General features: G+C 62.6%; 1 protein-coding gene across 2 annotated transcripts; it reads right to left on the minus strand.

The window, feature by feature from the left end:
• Window positions 1-54: 54 nt before the first annotated feature.
• On the minus strand, window positions 55-15335 carry PLCB3 (phospholipase C beta 3). 2 transcript variants are annotated; one of them, XM_069471676.1, is made up of 31 exons: window positions 15112-15335; window positions 12385-12462; window positions 12066-12134; window positions 11839-11979; window positions 11565-11644; window positions 11429-11482; window positions 11262-11337; window positions 11074-11174; window positions 10308-10474; window positions 10081-10227; window positions 8956-9196; window positions 8690-8774; window positions 8426-8612; window positions 7455-7660; window positions 6551-6647; window positions 6385-6469; window positions 5981-6105; window positions 5553-5707; window positions 5312-5473; window positions 4567-4666; window positions 4377-4481; window positions 4080-4171; window positions 2611-2764; window positions 2485-2520; window positions 2215-2407; window positions 1656-1809; window positions 1500-1576; window positions 1299-1388; window positions 1150-1207; window positions 729-815; window positions 55-650 (listed from the first exon to the last, which is right to left on the minus strand). In XM_069471676.1, the coding sequence occupies exons 1-31, from the start codon at window positions 15208-15210 to the stop codon at window positions 447-449; spliced, it is 3705 nt and encodes a 1234-aa protein (XP_069327777.1). In that variant the 5' UTR covers window positions 15211-15335; the 3' UTR covers window positions 55-446. The 2 variants fall into 2 exon arrangements, with proteins under 2 accessions (XP_069327777.1, XP_069327778.1); XM_069471677.1 differs by lacking the exons at window positions 12066-12134; window positions 12385-12462 and having other exon boundaries at window positions 64-650; window positions 11839-11925; window positions 15112-15251.
• Between the last annotated feature and the right edge of the window lie 926 nt (window positions 15336-16261).

A 16261-nucleotide genomic window follows, 5' to 3' on the forward strand; every position in this document is an offset into this window, starting at 1 on the left:
GAGCCGGAGCCAGGGCCCAGCGCCCTCTTACCTCAAACCACACTGCACACAGGGTCCCTGAAATCCACTTTTTATTCACGTAAAAAAAATATCCCCAAAGAATAGAGAAAGAACGTGAGCCCGACTTCCCAGAGCTCCACGTCTCCAGCCAGTGCTCCCTGGGAAGTGCGGGAGATGCCACCCACCCTGGTGTGTGGGTGGCAGGGGGGGCAGGGCCCAGCCCAGGCCCTTCCCTAGGACTGAGGGCAGGAAGGAGGGCTGGGGGCTAAAGGGGCACCAGGAGGATGAAGGAAGGGGGTTAGTGTGGGATACTCGTCCCAGGTTTAAAAAAATAAAATTTCTAAAGATAAAAAGTTAAAAAAAAAAAAAAAAAGCATTAGTGTCTTCACCTCCTGCCCTCTGCCCAGTGCCCACCCCGGCCCTGTGGCCACCTCTTGCTCGGAAGTTCAGAGCTGCGTGTTCTCCTCCTGGCTCTCCAAGTCAGCACCAGACAGGTGCCCGCTGCTCTGGGGTGTGTGACCGTTGCTGGCACAGGCCACCAGAGGCCCGTCCCCTAACCCCTCCGGCGTCCCGCCCAGCAGGCTCTGGCGGACCTCCTGTGGCAGCCTTGCCCGCTGCTCCTGGCACTCCTGGGTCAGCTGGGCCAGCAGCTGTGGAGGAGGACGGGGATCACAGCGAGGCCAGGCCGCCCAGCACCTGCCTGCCCGCCGGCCTCACCACGGCCTTACCTGGGGCTCCTCTTCCGCCAGCTGCTGTAGGACCTGCTGCTGCCCCGCCACAAGGCGGTCATGTCGCTGCTTCTGGGCCTCCTCCAGCTATGGGGGTGGGCAAGGGCTCAGCTGAGGAGCCCTGAGGGAGGGGCCGGGGCCCTGGGGTTCTGGCTGGGCACAGAAATCAGGTGGGTGAAGTCTCCTAGGACTGTGTGGCCAGGGTTGTGAGATGGCTAGGCCCAAGGACTCCAAAGCCAAGGGTACTGTCACAGATGGTTGGCTTTGAATATGATGTGGGCACCAGGGGGCTGTCGGGCCTGGGGAAAGGCTCTAGAAGCCCCTTGAGGGTAATGTGGCACCAGGCCAGGCACCAAGGAGATGGGAGTCTGATGAAGGAAGGAAGGGGGTGGGGCTAGGGTGGCCCATGAGCCTCTCTCACCCGACGGATGGAGTTGACTGACTCAGTGATGTGCCGACGGTTAATCTCTGTCAGTTCCCTGTGCGGGAGCAAGGCAGGATGGGCTCGGTGCCCGGGCGCCCGCCCTGCCTCCCCAGCACCCAAATGGCTCCCGGTCCCGACGCCCTTACGCCTCCTTCTTGTGTTTCTCCCTTGTCTTGGCCTCCGAGATACTATTGTGGCGCTTCCTGTCTAGGATCTTCTGCAGCTCCTTCTTCTCCCTGGAGAAGCCAGCAGGGGCAGAGCAGGGGTCAGCGGCAGGACTGGGGACTCCCCCCTCCTCTGGTACCAGGGAGTCCCCTGCCCCATCACACAAGATCCTCTGCCTTCACCTCTCATTCATCTCCTTCAGCCGCTTCAACTGAGCTGCGTGTGCCTCCAGGATGATCTCCCTGAGCCGCTGCTGAGCCTGTGGACACAAGTAGCCAACAGGTGACACAGGGCTGATGCCAAGCAGACCCTCCCTCACCGCCGAATGCCCCCCTCACCTGTCTCAGGTGCTCCAGCCTCCGCTCAGCCTCTGCGTCTGCCTGGGCCTCCTTCAGCTCCAGCAGACATTGCACTTGTCTGTTCTGGAACTCTTGGTACTGCTTCACCTCTTCCTCCTCCTCCTTCATGTCCTCCACGTCAGTGGTCCCACCCCTGTGGGGAGACCCCTCTGGGCTGATGCTCAGGTCTGCCACCTGGACTTGGGCTGGGGGCGGGGAGTAGGGCACATGCCAGCAGGCAGCGGGAGATGCCACCCCGTGGGGCCAGGTCTGTTATATAAACCAGGAGGCCCGTTAGCTCCGCCTGAATGATGGGAGCCTGTTTGGACAACAAGCTCTTCATGGGGGACATCCAAAGAGGTGTCACCCCCTGGGGGAAGAGTGGACCCTGGTGCGGGAAGCCTCCTCTATCTTCCTTGCACCCCACCCTCCCTCCGGGGGATCAAGGAGCAGCCCTGCCATCTCCCTGCCCACCTGGCGTGGAACCCACGTGCACACACCCCTCACATTCACATAAACATTCACAGCACACACACACACAGGCAGGCTGGACACTCACCGGACACCTGGCCGGTGGCGGCACCTGCTCTCAGCCCGGGCCTGGGCCAAGGCGTCCAGCACGCGGCGGGTGAGGGGCACGGCCTTCCGCTGATGTTTCTTGCGCAGCTCTCGCAGGTCTCGCTCGTGCCGGCTGCGGAGCTTCACCAGAGCCTTGTGGCTTCGGAGCTCATCCAGGGGGGTGGCGGCCACCTCTGGGAGCAGCAGAGCAAAGGTGGGCAGGGTGGGCCAGCCTGCAGCCCCACTCCCACCAGGCGGCCCTACCCCATACCTGAGAGGATGCTGGCGATGAGGTCATCCCGCTGCCCTGGAGAGCAGAGGCCACCTGTGAGAAGCTGGAGGAGAGGGTGACACGAGCCACTCCCCTCAGCCCACCCGAGCCCAGGCCGCTCCCTACCTGGGCTGCTGAGGGAGGTGCTGGTGGGGGAGGTGGTGGGGCCTGGGGGCCGGCGGGGAGAGGTGTCCAGTGGGCTAGATGTGGGGCCCAAGGGCAGCTGAGACCCCAGCTGCTGAGACTGGCTCTCCTGGCACATCTCTGGGCCAGCCTGAGCCTGTGGGGAGAAAGCAGAATGCTGTTCCCCCCAGGCCCTGTGTCCTCCGCAACCTCCCAGGGCTCCCCAGCACCCTGGTCAGCCTCCGTCAGCCTGTGTGGCTGCTGGACTCATCTGTAACACGGGGCTGTCTGGACACCTGCATGAGAAATAAGAGCTACACAAAGTAAACCTTTCTAAACCCCTGTTGCACGTGGGGCGTGGGGACGACAGTGTAATGCCAGGCCCATTACATGTGCTCAAGAACTCCCAGATTGTTCTGAAAAGGCCTGAGCCAGCCCCAAGTCTCCTCCCCTCTCCGCGTCCCCCCACCCTTGCCCACAGTTGCTCATCTTCCTTGTTGCTCAGCTCCTGATTAAATCAACGAAGGCAGCGACCGCAGAGTGGGCACCAGCCTCTCTCGCTAACAGCTCTGAGCAGCCCTAATTGCAGTCATCTCTCCCCCGCCCGCCACAGGCCCCGCAGGGACTGGGCCTGGCTGTGCTGGTGAACCTCTACTCCTGATCCCTCCCCACGGAAGCCAGTGCCCTCCGCATAGCTCCCGGGACCCCACATTTTAAAAGCTTCTGTGGCTTCACACCAGCCTAGTGAAGTGGCCAGGAACGCCTGCAGCCCGGTTTGTGCTGCTTGCAGCTGGGGGAATTCTAGCCCAGGTCTGACCCGAAAGCCTCTCAAATGCAAATGGGTGGTTTCCATCGCCTCAAAATCCCAAGACTGCTATGCCTACGGAGCGAGAGACCAGAGCCCCTGCCCTGCACAGCGTGGGAGTAAGGCTCAGCGCTGGCGGCACAGAGATGCAGGGTCGAGGCCTGGGCCAGGCCATTTTTGGGCTGAGCGATCTTACACAAGCAACTCAGGGCCTCAGTGTGCCCATGTCTACATTGGGGATGGCAGCCCCAAACTCAGGGGGTCGGGGGCTTAAATGAGCCAAGGAAGTGAAAAGGCACACACCAGGTCTGGCAGAAAGCCGGCGCTCGGCATTAGCTTGGTTTTATGTTCTGGCTTGGATGGGACAAGAATCCAGAAAGGGGAACAGGCTCCCCTGGCAGAGGGCACAGGCGGGTGAGTGTGTGAGGCTGGGGTCTGCAGTAAGGCCCTGAACAGCCCAGCCCGGGAGAGCCAGGCGGGGAGGCGGGGAGCTGGCTGGGACAGCACAGTGGGGACTGCAGGGCCTTCCCCACCAGGGCTGGGTCCAGAGTCAGCCCGCACCCGCCCCCCCCCCAACTCCCACAGCAGTCGTGTCCACCGGTCCCCAGGGTCACAGCAAGCCCGAGCCCTGCCCAGCCAGGCCTGCTCACGGCGCTGCCTGGCTCACCTCGCTCTCCCCGATGAGGGCGGCCAGCTGCGTGGCCCTCTGGTCCATCAGGCTGACGTGCTTAATGGGGTTGATCAGGGCCTCGGCGTAGTCTGTGGGGAGGCAGAGAGAAGGGTCCCAGAAGCAGAGCCCCCTGTGCCACACTGTCCTCACCAGCTCTGTTCTCAATGAGGGACTGAAGAACCTGTGCTCAGGTCTGTTCACAGCCTGAACTGGGGCCACCTGGCTCAGCCACACCCAGGCCCTGGTGGCAGCATCGTCCCCCGACCTTCCCTGCCCACCCCACCCTCAGCTCACCCTGGTGGTCGTCTGGAATGTAATCAGAGGCCTCCGTGTAGATGAGCAGGGCCGGCAGGCACAGTGGCTGGTTGGCCTCGTTCCGCAGGCAGACGTAGTGGTACCCTGGAGGGGGAGGGCAGGGTCACTGGGCCCAGCCAGGTCCCCACACACCACCCGCTGTGCTGCCCAGGGTCCAGCAAGGCCTCACCTGAGCGGATGGCAGCGACAGGCAGGATGCGGTGCCCTACAAATTTGCCACCCTCCTCGAAGGCCGCGATGCGAAGTGAAGCCAGCGTGGGCAGCACCACCTGCGGGCCCACACTGGTGCTGAGCCATGGAGCTGACCCACTGCCACCAGGGCCACTGCCACAGCTGACCACAGCCACCAAGGCCGAAACACTCAGAGCAGACCCTCGGGTGAGCTGACCAACAACTGACTATCAGTCACCATCACCACTGAGCTGACTGCTGACTCACACCTCTGTGGCCTGGCCCATGGATGACCAGCGGCCATCAGGGTCCTGAGCCAAGAGGACAGGCAGACAGACCTCCTCAGGGCCACCGTGGGCAGGTCTGGTCATTGCCAGCTTAGAAACTGCAGAGTGAGCCGGGAGCCTGGACTGAGAACACCCCAGCCCAGGTCAGGAGCAGAGGCCCTGGCGCGTAGGACCGCGAGTGGCCTGGAAGAGCCCGCGGGAGCCTGGGGTTGTGATCTCAGGCCAGTCCCTCCTGCTGGGAGAAGGGCAGGTTGTGTCCACTCCTCACGGGGGCCTACAAGAGCTCCTGCTGGAATCCGCCTCCCATTCTGGGACATGCAGGGCTGGGGAGGTCCCTCGGCACCCCCACTTCTTATCCTGGTCACCACCAGCGTGCCTGGTTCCTGCCCCCCATCTAAGCCGGGGCAGGTCTGGGCTGGATCTGCCTGCGCCAGGTGGGCACAGGGCCAGGCTCACCTTGGGGAAGTCGAAGGGCTCCTCGTCCCACACAGGGTTGAATGAATTCCCCTGAGAGGTCCGAGTGCGGTACTTGCGCCGGGTGTCCACAGGGAGACCAAACATGTCCACCTCCACGTAGATGCCCACCTTCCTGTCAGACAGGAACTGCCCCGAGATCACCTGGGGGGCAAAGAGGGTAAGGTGGCTGCTGAGATTCCTGTTCCTTGGACACCCCAGCCTGAGCCTTCCGGGGCCTCACCTTGACCCGCAAGGCATTGGCCACGATGCCGTCCACGATGACCTCAGTGAAGGGGTCAAAGGACTTGTCTGGGCGCCGCATGAACTCGGGCTTGAGCAGGTACCCGCTGCGCCCATTATACTCGAATACACCCGCGTTGAGCTGCATCGCCACATCTGGGGGTGCCAAGGGGAGGGCAAGAGTCAAGCAGGACAGTGCCATGGGGGGGACAAGGGGTTGTCAGGGGTCAGTGGAGTCCAAGGTCCAGGGTCCAGATTCAGGAAAGATCAGACAGGTGAGGGGCTGGAGTCGGTCAAGGCTGGGAGCTGGGGTTAGCCAAGGTCTGGGTTAGGCCAGGGGACCTGGGATCAGATAGGGTCAGAGGTCCGTTCAGGCAGGACTAGTAGGATCACAGGTCAGAAGGCAGTAAGACAGGGGGCCGGGCTCACCCAGGGTCTGGAAGTTGAGGGCGACGAGCTGGCAGCCCACGTTCCAGAAGAGCTGGGGCATGTAGTTGGAGGAGTCCACGCGGGTGCCCTTGGGGTAGATGCGGCTCAGCTGCTGCTTGTTGTATCTGAGGTTGGCGGTCAGGGGCCACGCAGGTGCCAGTGCCCAGCCCTCTGCCGTCCTCTACCTCCGGCCAGGCCCACCCCTCCCGTGACTCTCACCCCTTTTGGCCGGCCTCTGCTTCTCTGCTTCTCTCCTGGGGACTGTCCGGACCTGCCCCGGCCCCAGGCGGGGGTGTGAGAGGGCCAGGACCCTGCCCGGGTGGCGAAAGTGGGAGCAGAACATCTGAGCCAGCCCCTGAGCATCCCACCCTGGCCTGCCTGCCCGCAGCACCTCGGAAGGATACTCCACAAATTCCATGGGGCTCTTGGTCAACTGCTCCATGGCCTTGGTCTCCACGAAGGATGACATTTCAAAGCACTTGTTCCTCTCTGGGGAGTGGGCAGTGAGGGAGTCAGGCCTGGTAGGAGCCCGCAGGCCAGATCCCACCCCTGCCGCCCACCCCCACTCACTTCGAGCAGCCTCAAAGGACTTGAACTTGACAGGCTCGATATAGTTGACTAGCGTAGACATCTCCTCAGTGGCGTTGACCTCACTGCTGGCCGTGCCCTGAGGCCCCAAACCCAGATCATCAGTGTTGCCCCGGCACCAGCAAGAAGTTCCCTCGCCTGCCCCCTCAGGACGGAGCCACCGACCCTCTGCCAGCCCTGCAATCACGCTACCTCGGCACGGCCCAACAGCCTCCTGTCTGGGGCCCCTCCGACACACCCAGGAGGACCCCTCCCCACCCACTTCACCTGCTGCCTCCTGGTCACTCCTCTCTTCCCTGGTCCTCAGACGCTGGAACCCCTCCCCCAAACCCAGGGGTTCAACTGCCCACATGCACGGGAGCCCCAGGTTTCATTCCAGCCATTCGTTTCAATCACCTTGTCATCCCCTCCTGGTGGCTCAGGAGCCTGGAACCCTGCCCACAGCCTCCCCCACTCTGGGCCCCTCTCAAATTTGACCTCGTAGGACAGCCAGATTGGCCTTTTCTGTGCCACTCCTCACAACTCCTCAACGCTCCCCATGGCGACACTGCCCCGTCTTGCCCTGGCCCTTCCTCCTGCACACTCTGGCCCTGGGTCTTTGCACCTGCTGTTCCCGCTTCCTCGGGCCTGCCTGCCCCAACCTCCCCGCCCAGGTCCCCATCCTCCCCCAGTTCTGCACCCCAATTCACCCCTCCCCAGCCCATATCATGAGCATAACCATACACTCGTTTCCCTGCCTGTTCACCTAAGACCCCTCCTCCCAGCGTCACACACAGACACTGAATCCCAGGAAGGCAGGGATGATGTCCACGGCCAGACCAGCACCCGGGGCCTGAGCACAGTGGGTGCTAGCGACCACCCCCACCTTCCCACCTATGGGCCTGACCTCATCTGTGGTTGGCTTTTTGGGGTCTGTCTGCTCCTCCTCGTCCTCATCTTCCTCCTCATCCTCACGGTCAGCAGGTCCAAAAGCATCGGGGCCCCGGTTCAGGCCCTCCTCGCCCAAAGACTTCCGAGGCTCTAGGCTGAGCTTCTCCAGCCCTAGCTCCTCCCCGTTGCTCAGGCCTGGGCAGCTGTCTGAGCTGGGAGACCCTGCAGAGGACAGGGCCACCAGGGGTCAGGGGTCAAGACCACACACAGATGTTCAAGAAGCCCAGAAGGGTTATTCCCAGCATGGGAATTGACTTAGTGGGGCAGTCAAGGGCAGTGTGTACTCTCAGGGCAGTGAGGCCTGGGGAGAGGCCAGAGGTCAGAGGTCAGATGGCATTAAACTCAGTGGGAGTTCAGAGGGGTCACAGGTGGAAGGTGAATGTCTGGAGTTGTATGGAGCAGGGAGGTAGGCAGGGTCACTCAAAGGGGTGAGAAATCAGGAAGTGAGGTATAGCAGCCTTAACAGTGGGGGTAAAGGATGACATGGTGGGGTTACAGGTCAGGGGTCAGTCAGAGACATAGCCAGTGAAGGGGCTTAGTGAAATGAACAGTCAGGCATCAGGTGCAAAAGGGACCTCAATAAAGTAAGAGGTCAAAGGTTAGCTGAGATTATAACCATTGTGGTAGGGGCCACAGGACAGGGGTTGAGGTCTTAAGGTCACACCCAAAGTAGGGGATGTGCGTCATTGAGGTCAGAAGTCAGAATTCGGAGCAGTAGCCTGGTTGTGGGAGGCTCTGTGAGGCGGGACTGAGCAGCCAGGAGCTGGGGCGTGGCTCAGTGAGGTGTGTGCCTGGGGTCAGGGGTCAGAGGTCCCTTACACAGCTGAGAGGTGGTGAATGGCTTAAAGGGAGGGGCTGGGGGTTGGGGCTCAGCGAGGTGGGAGGGTTGGATGAGAGGCCGGGGCACAGCCAAAGGTCAGGCCATACCGAGCTGGGGGGAGGAGGGCTCGGTGGTGGCGGAGCTCTCGCTCAGGGCCGAGTTGCTCTGCTCCAGTGGCCGCTTGCGCACGGAGCTGCTGGGCGCGCCTGTGCTGGGCCGGTGCCGCTTCTTGTTCTTCACCAGGATGCGGCCCATCAGGTCCTGGGGGCTGGGCAGTGGGATGCCCGGGGCCAGCTAGGCAGGCACGGGCAGGTCAGGGTCTGCAGGCACCCCCACCCCCACGTCCCCGCCCCGGCTCCAGGCCCCCATACCGGGTACTTGTCCAGTGGGTCGATGAGCAACGCGTCCCCAAAGATGGAGCGGCAGTACTCGGCCATCTTGGCCTGCTGCTTTGCCCTGTGGGGCCAAGATCAGAGGTCAGAGGTTCCTGGGGGGAGGTGGGATCCATGGGGCAGGTCAGAGGTCACAGGGTCAGTGGAGATTCCCAGGGTTGGAGGTCATCAGAGCAGTTCCACAGAGCCATGGTAGGAGTGCTGTCCCTGGGTCCATCGGGTCCCCGAGCCAGGGGCCCACTCACGAGTCCACGTGGTTCTCGAAGGAGAGGATGACGGGGTAGGGTGAGGTCTTGAAGGCGGTCTCTGCGATGGCCTCGAGCACGTCACGCAGGGGCACCTCCGTGGTCATGGTGAAGCCGTGCGTAATGAAGGGCTCCTCCTCGGGTGGCCGCCCCTTCCACACGTCCAACTCCACGCAGCGGCAGCCCCACAGCAGCGCCTGGCGGTACATCTCCACCGACGAGGTCCCCGCCAGCTGTCCCGCTGGGGACGAGGCTCCGTCACCATGGCCGCCCGCCAGCCCGGCTCCACACAGAACCAGGCCATGCTGGGGAGGCAGGGGCCCCTGCGGCAGCCCAGTCCAGCCCCGACACACTCTGTCTAGCCAGCCCTAATCACTCTTTAATTCACTGTGGAACCAGCACCATTTTCCCCAAAGTCCCCCAGGGCAGGCCTACGTGCCACGCCCAGCCCCTGGTGCCCACCCTAAGTAGGCACAGAGCAGGCATCTGCCAGTGCTCTGCCAGGTGGGTTCCTCCTCCAGGGCTCACCCTCTCTCAGACGAACACCCACTACCCACCCATCCCACCAGCCTGAACCGGGGGAGTCATCCCCAGCACCCACTATAGCTCCCCAGGACCCTGCTGATCTCTCCCTCTCCTCACTCCCTCTGCCCACCTCTGCCCTGGCACAGCCTCCACCACCTCCCCACTGGAGGACTGTGGGCCCTCCCTGCCTCCAATCCGATCTCTACAGAGCACATCACCTCCTCTGCTTCAGCCCCTCCCCAAAACCCCTCCCTCCCACCCAGAATAAACCCAGAAGCCTTCCATGCCCCTGCCACCCCTCTCACCGTGCCTCAGCCTACTCCCCATCCCACTCGGCCTCCTTTTTGCTTCTTCAAATCACCAAGCAGTCCTGCTCCAGGCCCTCCCACAGGCCCCCCTCGCGGCCAGCTCTTGCAGGCCCCAGCCCTTCCCCAGGGCAGCTTCCTGAGTACTGAGACATGCCAAGAAGCCCCGCTCCTCGGGGGTGGCTGGCTGCTCCCTGCCTGCTTACAAGCAAATGAGCTGAAAGAATTGCACCCCAAGAGGAAGAGAGGCAAGCCAGAGGGCAGAGGTCACAGGCACCACCCTCTCCGTGCTCACCTGTGAGATAGGTGTTGTGCGAGGAGTTGATGAAGTATGCGCTCAGCGGCTGGGTCATGTCTGCACTCAGATCCAGGGCTTCCAGGGGCAAGATGCTGTTCTCCTCACCTCCCAGGTAGCGGCTGAAGCCCTCCATGGACATCTGGTCTGGGGTGGGGGGGAGGCAGGGTCAGCTGGGGCACCTCCCACCCACCTCACCACCTGCACCCACGCTGCTGGCCTCTTACCTCGCTCCAGGAACTGCTGGTTGGGCTCATACTTCTCAATGAGCAGCCGGGCCTGCGAAGGCCGCAGGGGCGGGTACAGCACTTCGTTGAGTCTTGGGTCCCGCTGCTTCTGGTTGATGAAGTCCATGAGCTGCTCCAGTGTCAGGTATGGCTTGCCCTTGGCACCTCTGGAGGGGCCGGAAGCCAGGCCGGAGCCTCAGCATCCCCCATCCCCACCCCAAGCCCTCACCTGGGTCAGGGCGTCAGAAGGCTTGCTCCTGGCTCTGGCACCGACCGAGTAGGACTTGGGGCAAGTCACTGCCCTCTCTGGGCCTCAGTTTCCCCTGCACTGACAATGCTGGCTACTCGGCGTTGTCAAGGCAGCAGACAGAAGTGGCACTGCCGTAAGCAAGGGCCTTGGAAGCTGCCAAGTGTTCAGCCCATGACCCTGTGCTTCCAGACCCCAGACCCAATCTCAGCTCTAGCCCTCACTGGCTGTGTGAGGTTAGGCAGGTCCCACAGCACGTCTGAGCCTCGGTTCTCATCAGCAGAGCGGGCTGATTAAACCAGCCCTGGCAAAAGGTTGGCCCAGAGCTGTCCGTAACAGCTGCAGAAACGGTGGCTGGGAGCAAGAGCACATCAGCAACAGGCTCTCCACCTGCCCCACCCCACCCTGGCGCTCTGAGACCTGGCCACCAGCTCCCCTCCTCCTCACTGGGCTACAAGGCATACTAAGTAGAGGCCAGACGGGGGCACGGGGGCTGGGAGGGGGCCTGGCCCTGCTCACATCTCCAGTAGGATCTTGTCAATGTCTGGCCGAAGACACAACTTGTTAAGGAACCGCTCGAAGATTTCCAAGGAAAACTCATCGGGCCGGATGGACTCACTCTGGGGGCCAAGGAATGTGGGGTGAGACCCCAGAAGGATGGGTGCCCACCACGATGCCCCACCCGCCCCTGCCCCCACCCCACACACCCGGTTGAAATTGAGGCCACAGGATTCCAGCGCCGTCTCCACCCGCTTCTTGTCAGCTGAGAACATCTTCAGGATGCTGGTGCAGGCAAGGGGGCAGAGTCAGTGGAGGGGCAAAGGCCACCAAGGTTGGGGCAGGACAGAAGGTGCTGAGGGGAAGGGGTGCTCACTTCTTGACCGGGATTCGTCCGTCCTGGTTCACTTGCAGCTTCAGCTTTGTGTATCTGGGGAGGCAGGTGAAGGGGTCACACCCTGGGAACTGCCACCTGAACCCCCGACAACCCCCCAGGGCAGCCCGGGGCTCACGCTTTGCGCAGAAACGTGTTCCGGGAGGCATTCTGAGCCAGGATGTTCATAGCTAGCTTGAATAGCTCCTCGGACCAGACCTGGGGGGTGGCACGCATGGAGAGGGGTGAGTAGGTGATGCAGCGGGCTGGCCTGGCCACAGCCCAAGCCCAGACCTGGGTCTGATACACAGTAAGTCAGAGAGCAGCCCGGTAAACAACAGATGCTCGGTAAGTGATGGCCAATTGAGCAAATGAGGCAGTGACCCCTGGCCGTCTCCTGGGCCCCAGCCCACCTTGGCCGTGTCGTCCTGCACAGCCATGAAGTTCAAGAATACTGTGTTCACTGGGTCTGGCCCAGCCACCACTGTCATCAGCTTCTCCTCCAGCCGGGCATCAGGGCCCCCAAAGCCTAGCACTTCCCGGATCTTGGGGTCCTGCATAGGTGAAAGCCAAGAGTTAGGAAGAGTATCCAAGTCCCCATGCCTTGATCTGGTCCTTAGACTTGGGCTCCATCACTCACCTTGGGCAGGCGGGCATAACGGCCCGTCCGTGTGTCCCTGATGGAACTGATGTCCAGTGTATCTACCTCCTGGGGAAACCAGATGCTGGGGTGGGTCTGAGAGGCTGCAGGCTGAGCCCCCAAGCTCCCCACCCAGGCCAGGGAGTGGCCCCCCCTGGCTGCAGCCCCAGCCTCAGCCCCTGTCCTTAGCACTTCCTGTCTGGGAAGCCGTGGGAGAGGTCGGCCAGCAGCTGGGCCCCATGGGCAGGGAAGGGGCGTGGGGCAGGCACGTGGGGCAGGGCCCTTGGCCTGAGCAAGCTGTACCAGTGCCTGTCCTCACCATGTTGGGTCCTGTCCAGTACAAGAAGAAGCCATTGGAGTCCACACGCAGAGTCACCAGGTTCCGACTAGAGGTCTCCTGGGGACAGCATAGGATAGCAGGGGTCAGGGAGTGAGGGCTGCAGCCCAGGCTTGAGCCTGGGACCCCTTCAGTCCTCCGCCCAGTGTTCCTGCCAGCGAGCTAAGACAAAGCTTTATCTAGCCCCCAGGTCTTCCACAGCTGCTTACAGCCCTCAGGACAAAGCCAACGCCCTCAGTGTGACTGACATTCCACGAGTTCCGGTCCCAATGCCTCTCCCAGCCTCATCTCCCACTCGCCCTAAGATTCTGCCACATGGATGACTACCTGTCCTCTCCCCATCTCCCAGCCCTTGCCTCACTGTCCCCTTTGCTAGGATGTCCTTTCCTTCCTTCTGTACCCAGGAAATCTGACCCACCTCCTGGGAAGCCTCCCCGGGCTCAGTTTCCCCAGAAGCTCCGTGATGGCTGGAGCCCCCACAGCTGCCCAGTTAGCCCACTGCAGAATGTTTACGGGATGAAAGCACAGGGTTCAGAAGTCTGACCCCCACGGCCCTTCTGCATCCCTTGGGATACCATGATGACTGGCCACCTCTCTGTCTGCCCCAAGGTCCATTGTCACTGTCCTGCACCTCCTGGGATCCTCCCGGCCTCAAGACTCAGCCCCACCTCACAGAGGCACAGAGGCCCTCAGCAGGGACTCCTCCTGGCCTCAGGACTGGGCAGCGAGCTCTGTCCTCCTCAAACAGCCCTGCAGCTGACAGGGGCAGGGAAGTGTGTGCCAGCCCCATTTTCTGAGAGTCCAGTCCCTGGCACACTCCCAGGGCCACCCCTGTGACTCGGGAAGCATCCAGAGGGGGTGTCAAGGGCTTAGACTAGGGCCTGAATAACCAGGTGACCACAGGTAGAATTCTCCTGCCTCAGGCTCCTCCAGTCATAAGAGGACCCCACCTCATCCTGAATGCCACCCCCAAACTGCTACTGTCTGGTGGACAATACTGTCATCATTAACACAACAGCCACACACACACACACACACACACACTGCCCTACTGTGTGCCAGGTACAGTTCTAAGCACGGAACATGTATGAGCCCACTTAGGCCTCCTAACAACTCTACAAGGTAAGTGTTGTCTTCATGCCTATTTTACAGACAAGGAAAGTGAGGATGCTCTGTAGCTTGCCCAAGGTCAAGAAGAGGAGCCAGGACTTGCACGTGGGCAATGTGGGTCCAGCGTCCTGTGACCTGGGAAGTGGGGAAGCAAGACTCCTGCCAGCCTCCCGGCTCCTGGCCTCAGCCACACCCCACTGTGGGGCCAGGGTAAGTCTCCACTTTCTAGACCTCAGTTTCCTCTTCTGGAAAATGGGGATTGCACCAGCCCCACCCATTGCGGGCTTTTCTTACAAAGGATGGGAGTTGATCTGGGGACAGAAGGGACAGGAAGCCCCCAGACCCACTTCAGTGTACTGATGCCCATCCCCAGCCCCTCTGGGTATTCCCCACCCTTCCCTGGGTCTGAGGCCCCCCAAGAGTGAGAGGAGAGGGGAGTTTTGTGGGTACTGCCCCCAGAGCCCCTCCCTTCCCAGGGGTCTGGCCTTCAAAAACAGCCCAGCCCCTCTCTCCAGCCCCAAGCCTTTGTCAGCACCCCCACCCCACCCCAGGGCCCTCTCCCTGTTCCCACTTCCTTATTTGGGTTTATCACACTCAAAGGAAAAGGAGAAACTTTTCCCTTCAGGCCCGCCTGTGGGGAGGGGTCTCCCCTAGCCCCTGGGGTGCCCAGGCACCCCTCCTCACACACCTGCCACTTCAGGCCACGCCCCCAGCCCCTCCCCCCAGCTCCCACGCCTACCCGCCCCACCCAGCCGGAAAGGAGCCCAGAGTCTTCCAGGCCTGTGGCCTGACTGGGAAGGAGCTGCGAGGAAGCTCTGGCAGGCCTGGTGGAGGCCCTGGGGAAGGAGGGGCCCAGGGGGCAGAGGAGGGGGACAGGATAGGCATGGGAAGCCACAGGTGGGGGCCCCAGCACCTACGATACACCAGGGTCAGAAGAGGTAGAAAGTGGGGGGCACAGGATTTATTGAGGTTCAAAGTCCCGGGCTCAGGAATGGGGACCAAAGTTCCCAGCGATGGAGGAACTTGGGGGGCAAAGTCGCCACTAGGGTGTGAGTTGGTGGTCCCACCTGAGCAGGGAGCTGGGCTGGGATTCAGAAGCAGGACGAAGGGGTGCAGCCAGAACAGGGTGAGAAAGTGATGAATGGAAGAGGATTGTTCAGGCTGGAGCGCCGGCGAGAGCAGGGTCCCAGCGGCACCCACCCAGAATGAGGATGCCCTGAGCCAGGCTGGCGGCCGGAGTCCTCCAGCCAGGGAGCGCAGTGCCAGGCAGGGGTCTGGGGACCAGGCCAGAATCGGAGAACCAGAATTAGCCTGGCAGGGAGTGGTGTGAGGGGCGAGTGCAAAAAGGGGGGGGCGGGATTATTGGGGTTCAAAGTCTCCGCGCCAAGGAGTGGAGAGCCAAATTTTCCAGAGCTGAGGAACTGGGGAGGACAAAGTCTTCATTACCGGGAGGACTAGGGACTCAAGTTTCCGGAGCGCGGCCAGGCTGGGATGGGGGCCGCCATGGTCAGGCGAGGCTGGGGTGGGGGTCCCCGGCGTCTAGTCGAGCTTGATTGAGGAGTCCCCGGATCCGGGCGGAGCAGGGGCCACGGCGCTTACCTCGTCCCATTTGATGAACTTACTCCCGCGCCGCAGGGTCTCCACTACGGTGGGCGGCTCCAGCTGCAGCGTGTGGACACCGGGCCTGGCGCCCGCCATTGCCGGGCCAGGGGCGGGTCGGGGTCCCACGGAGCCCCGACGGGGACCGACGGCACCGCTGCTCCCACCGCGCGCTCCCGCGCGGCCCGCTCCGGCCCCCGGCGTCAGCGCCCGCCGGCCAGTCTGTCCCGGACCGACCGGAGACTCGGCGGGGCCCGGGCGGGGCGGGGCCCGGGCGGGGCCGCGGGCAGCCCCGCCCCCTCCCACCGCGTCGGTCCCGCCCGCCCCGCGTCGGCTCCCTCTGGCGGCCGGGGCGGCGACTGCAGCCGGGGGGGATTGGGACGGGATACCTGGACGAATAGGCTTTGCAGGGGGTTCAGCAGCCCTGATTCTTGGGGCCTGGGGGGGGGGCTTGGGGAAGGGGGTGTTGCGGGGGTGCAGCTGGAAGGAGTGGGTGTAAAGTGCGCTGCTTAGGGCGGACCGGGGTCAGCTCGCTGAGATTTCTTGAGACTGGGTCTGGGGTACTAGTGGAGGGCAGAAGTTGGTCACAGAGCCTGTGCTCCTCCCCGCTACTGTCTCACTAGCTGAGCACAGGAAAGGCCACTCCCACCCCCCATCTGCCCTCACTTCGCCTCACTGTCTCCCGCAGCAGCGCTATCCCCCTCCCTGGGAGCACTTAGCCGGCTAATGGGCCTCCCGCCGGCAGGCGCCCCTCCCCCGTCCCTAGCCCTCGGAGGCCGTGCGCGTGCTACCTCCTTTGAGGACCCAGGCATGCTGGCCTTCCAGAGCGGACTCTAGAACAGCCCACTTCTTGTGCCAGAGACCCTCATAACTGGAGCCCGTCTATGTGAGCCTCTTGGTTGAAAACTGCGGAGGGAACACTGGTTGTCTGCCCAGAGGGGTCAGAAGCCTCGTGGGTGTCCCCAAAGGAGAAGGGTTGAGGAGGGGCTCTGCGGTGCCTGGCCCACAGCAGGTGCCCTGAAATCTGTGTTCCAGGGATAGGAGGAGGGGAAGGCGCATGGGCACTGGGATGGGTGGGGGCTGCAGCCCCTCCCGCAGGGCTTGGCTGTGGGGGGGGTTCCTGCCTGGGGGCCCCTGTGGGAGCCCCCCC

This window comes from Eulemur rufifrons, chromosome 6 (assembly GCF_041146395.1).
Source record: "Eulemur rufifrons isolate Redbay chromosome 6, OSU_ERuf_1, whole genome shotgun sequence".
NCBI classification, from domain to species: domain Eukaryota; kingdom Metazoa; phylum Chordata; class Mammalia; order Primates; family Lemuridae; genus Eulemur; species Eulemur rufifrons.

What these genes read in the sequence shown, in the direction of transcription:
- PLCB3 (XM_069471676.1), bottom strand. Translation starts at nt 15,210, where the DNA reads ATGGCGGGCGCCAGGCCCGGTGTCCACACGCTGCAGCTGGAGCCGCCC. An exon ending in TGCAGGACGACACGGCCAAG is followed by an intron (nt 11,645 to 11,838) that starts GTGGGCTGGGGC and finishes GCCACCCCCCAG; the next exon opens with GTCTGGTCCGAGGAGCTATT. An exon ending in AAAAGCCAACCACAGATGAG is followed by an intron (nt 6,648 to 7,454) that starts GTCAGGCCCATA and finishes TTGGGGCCTCAG; the next exon opens with GGCACGGCCAGCAGTGAGGT.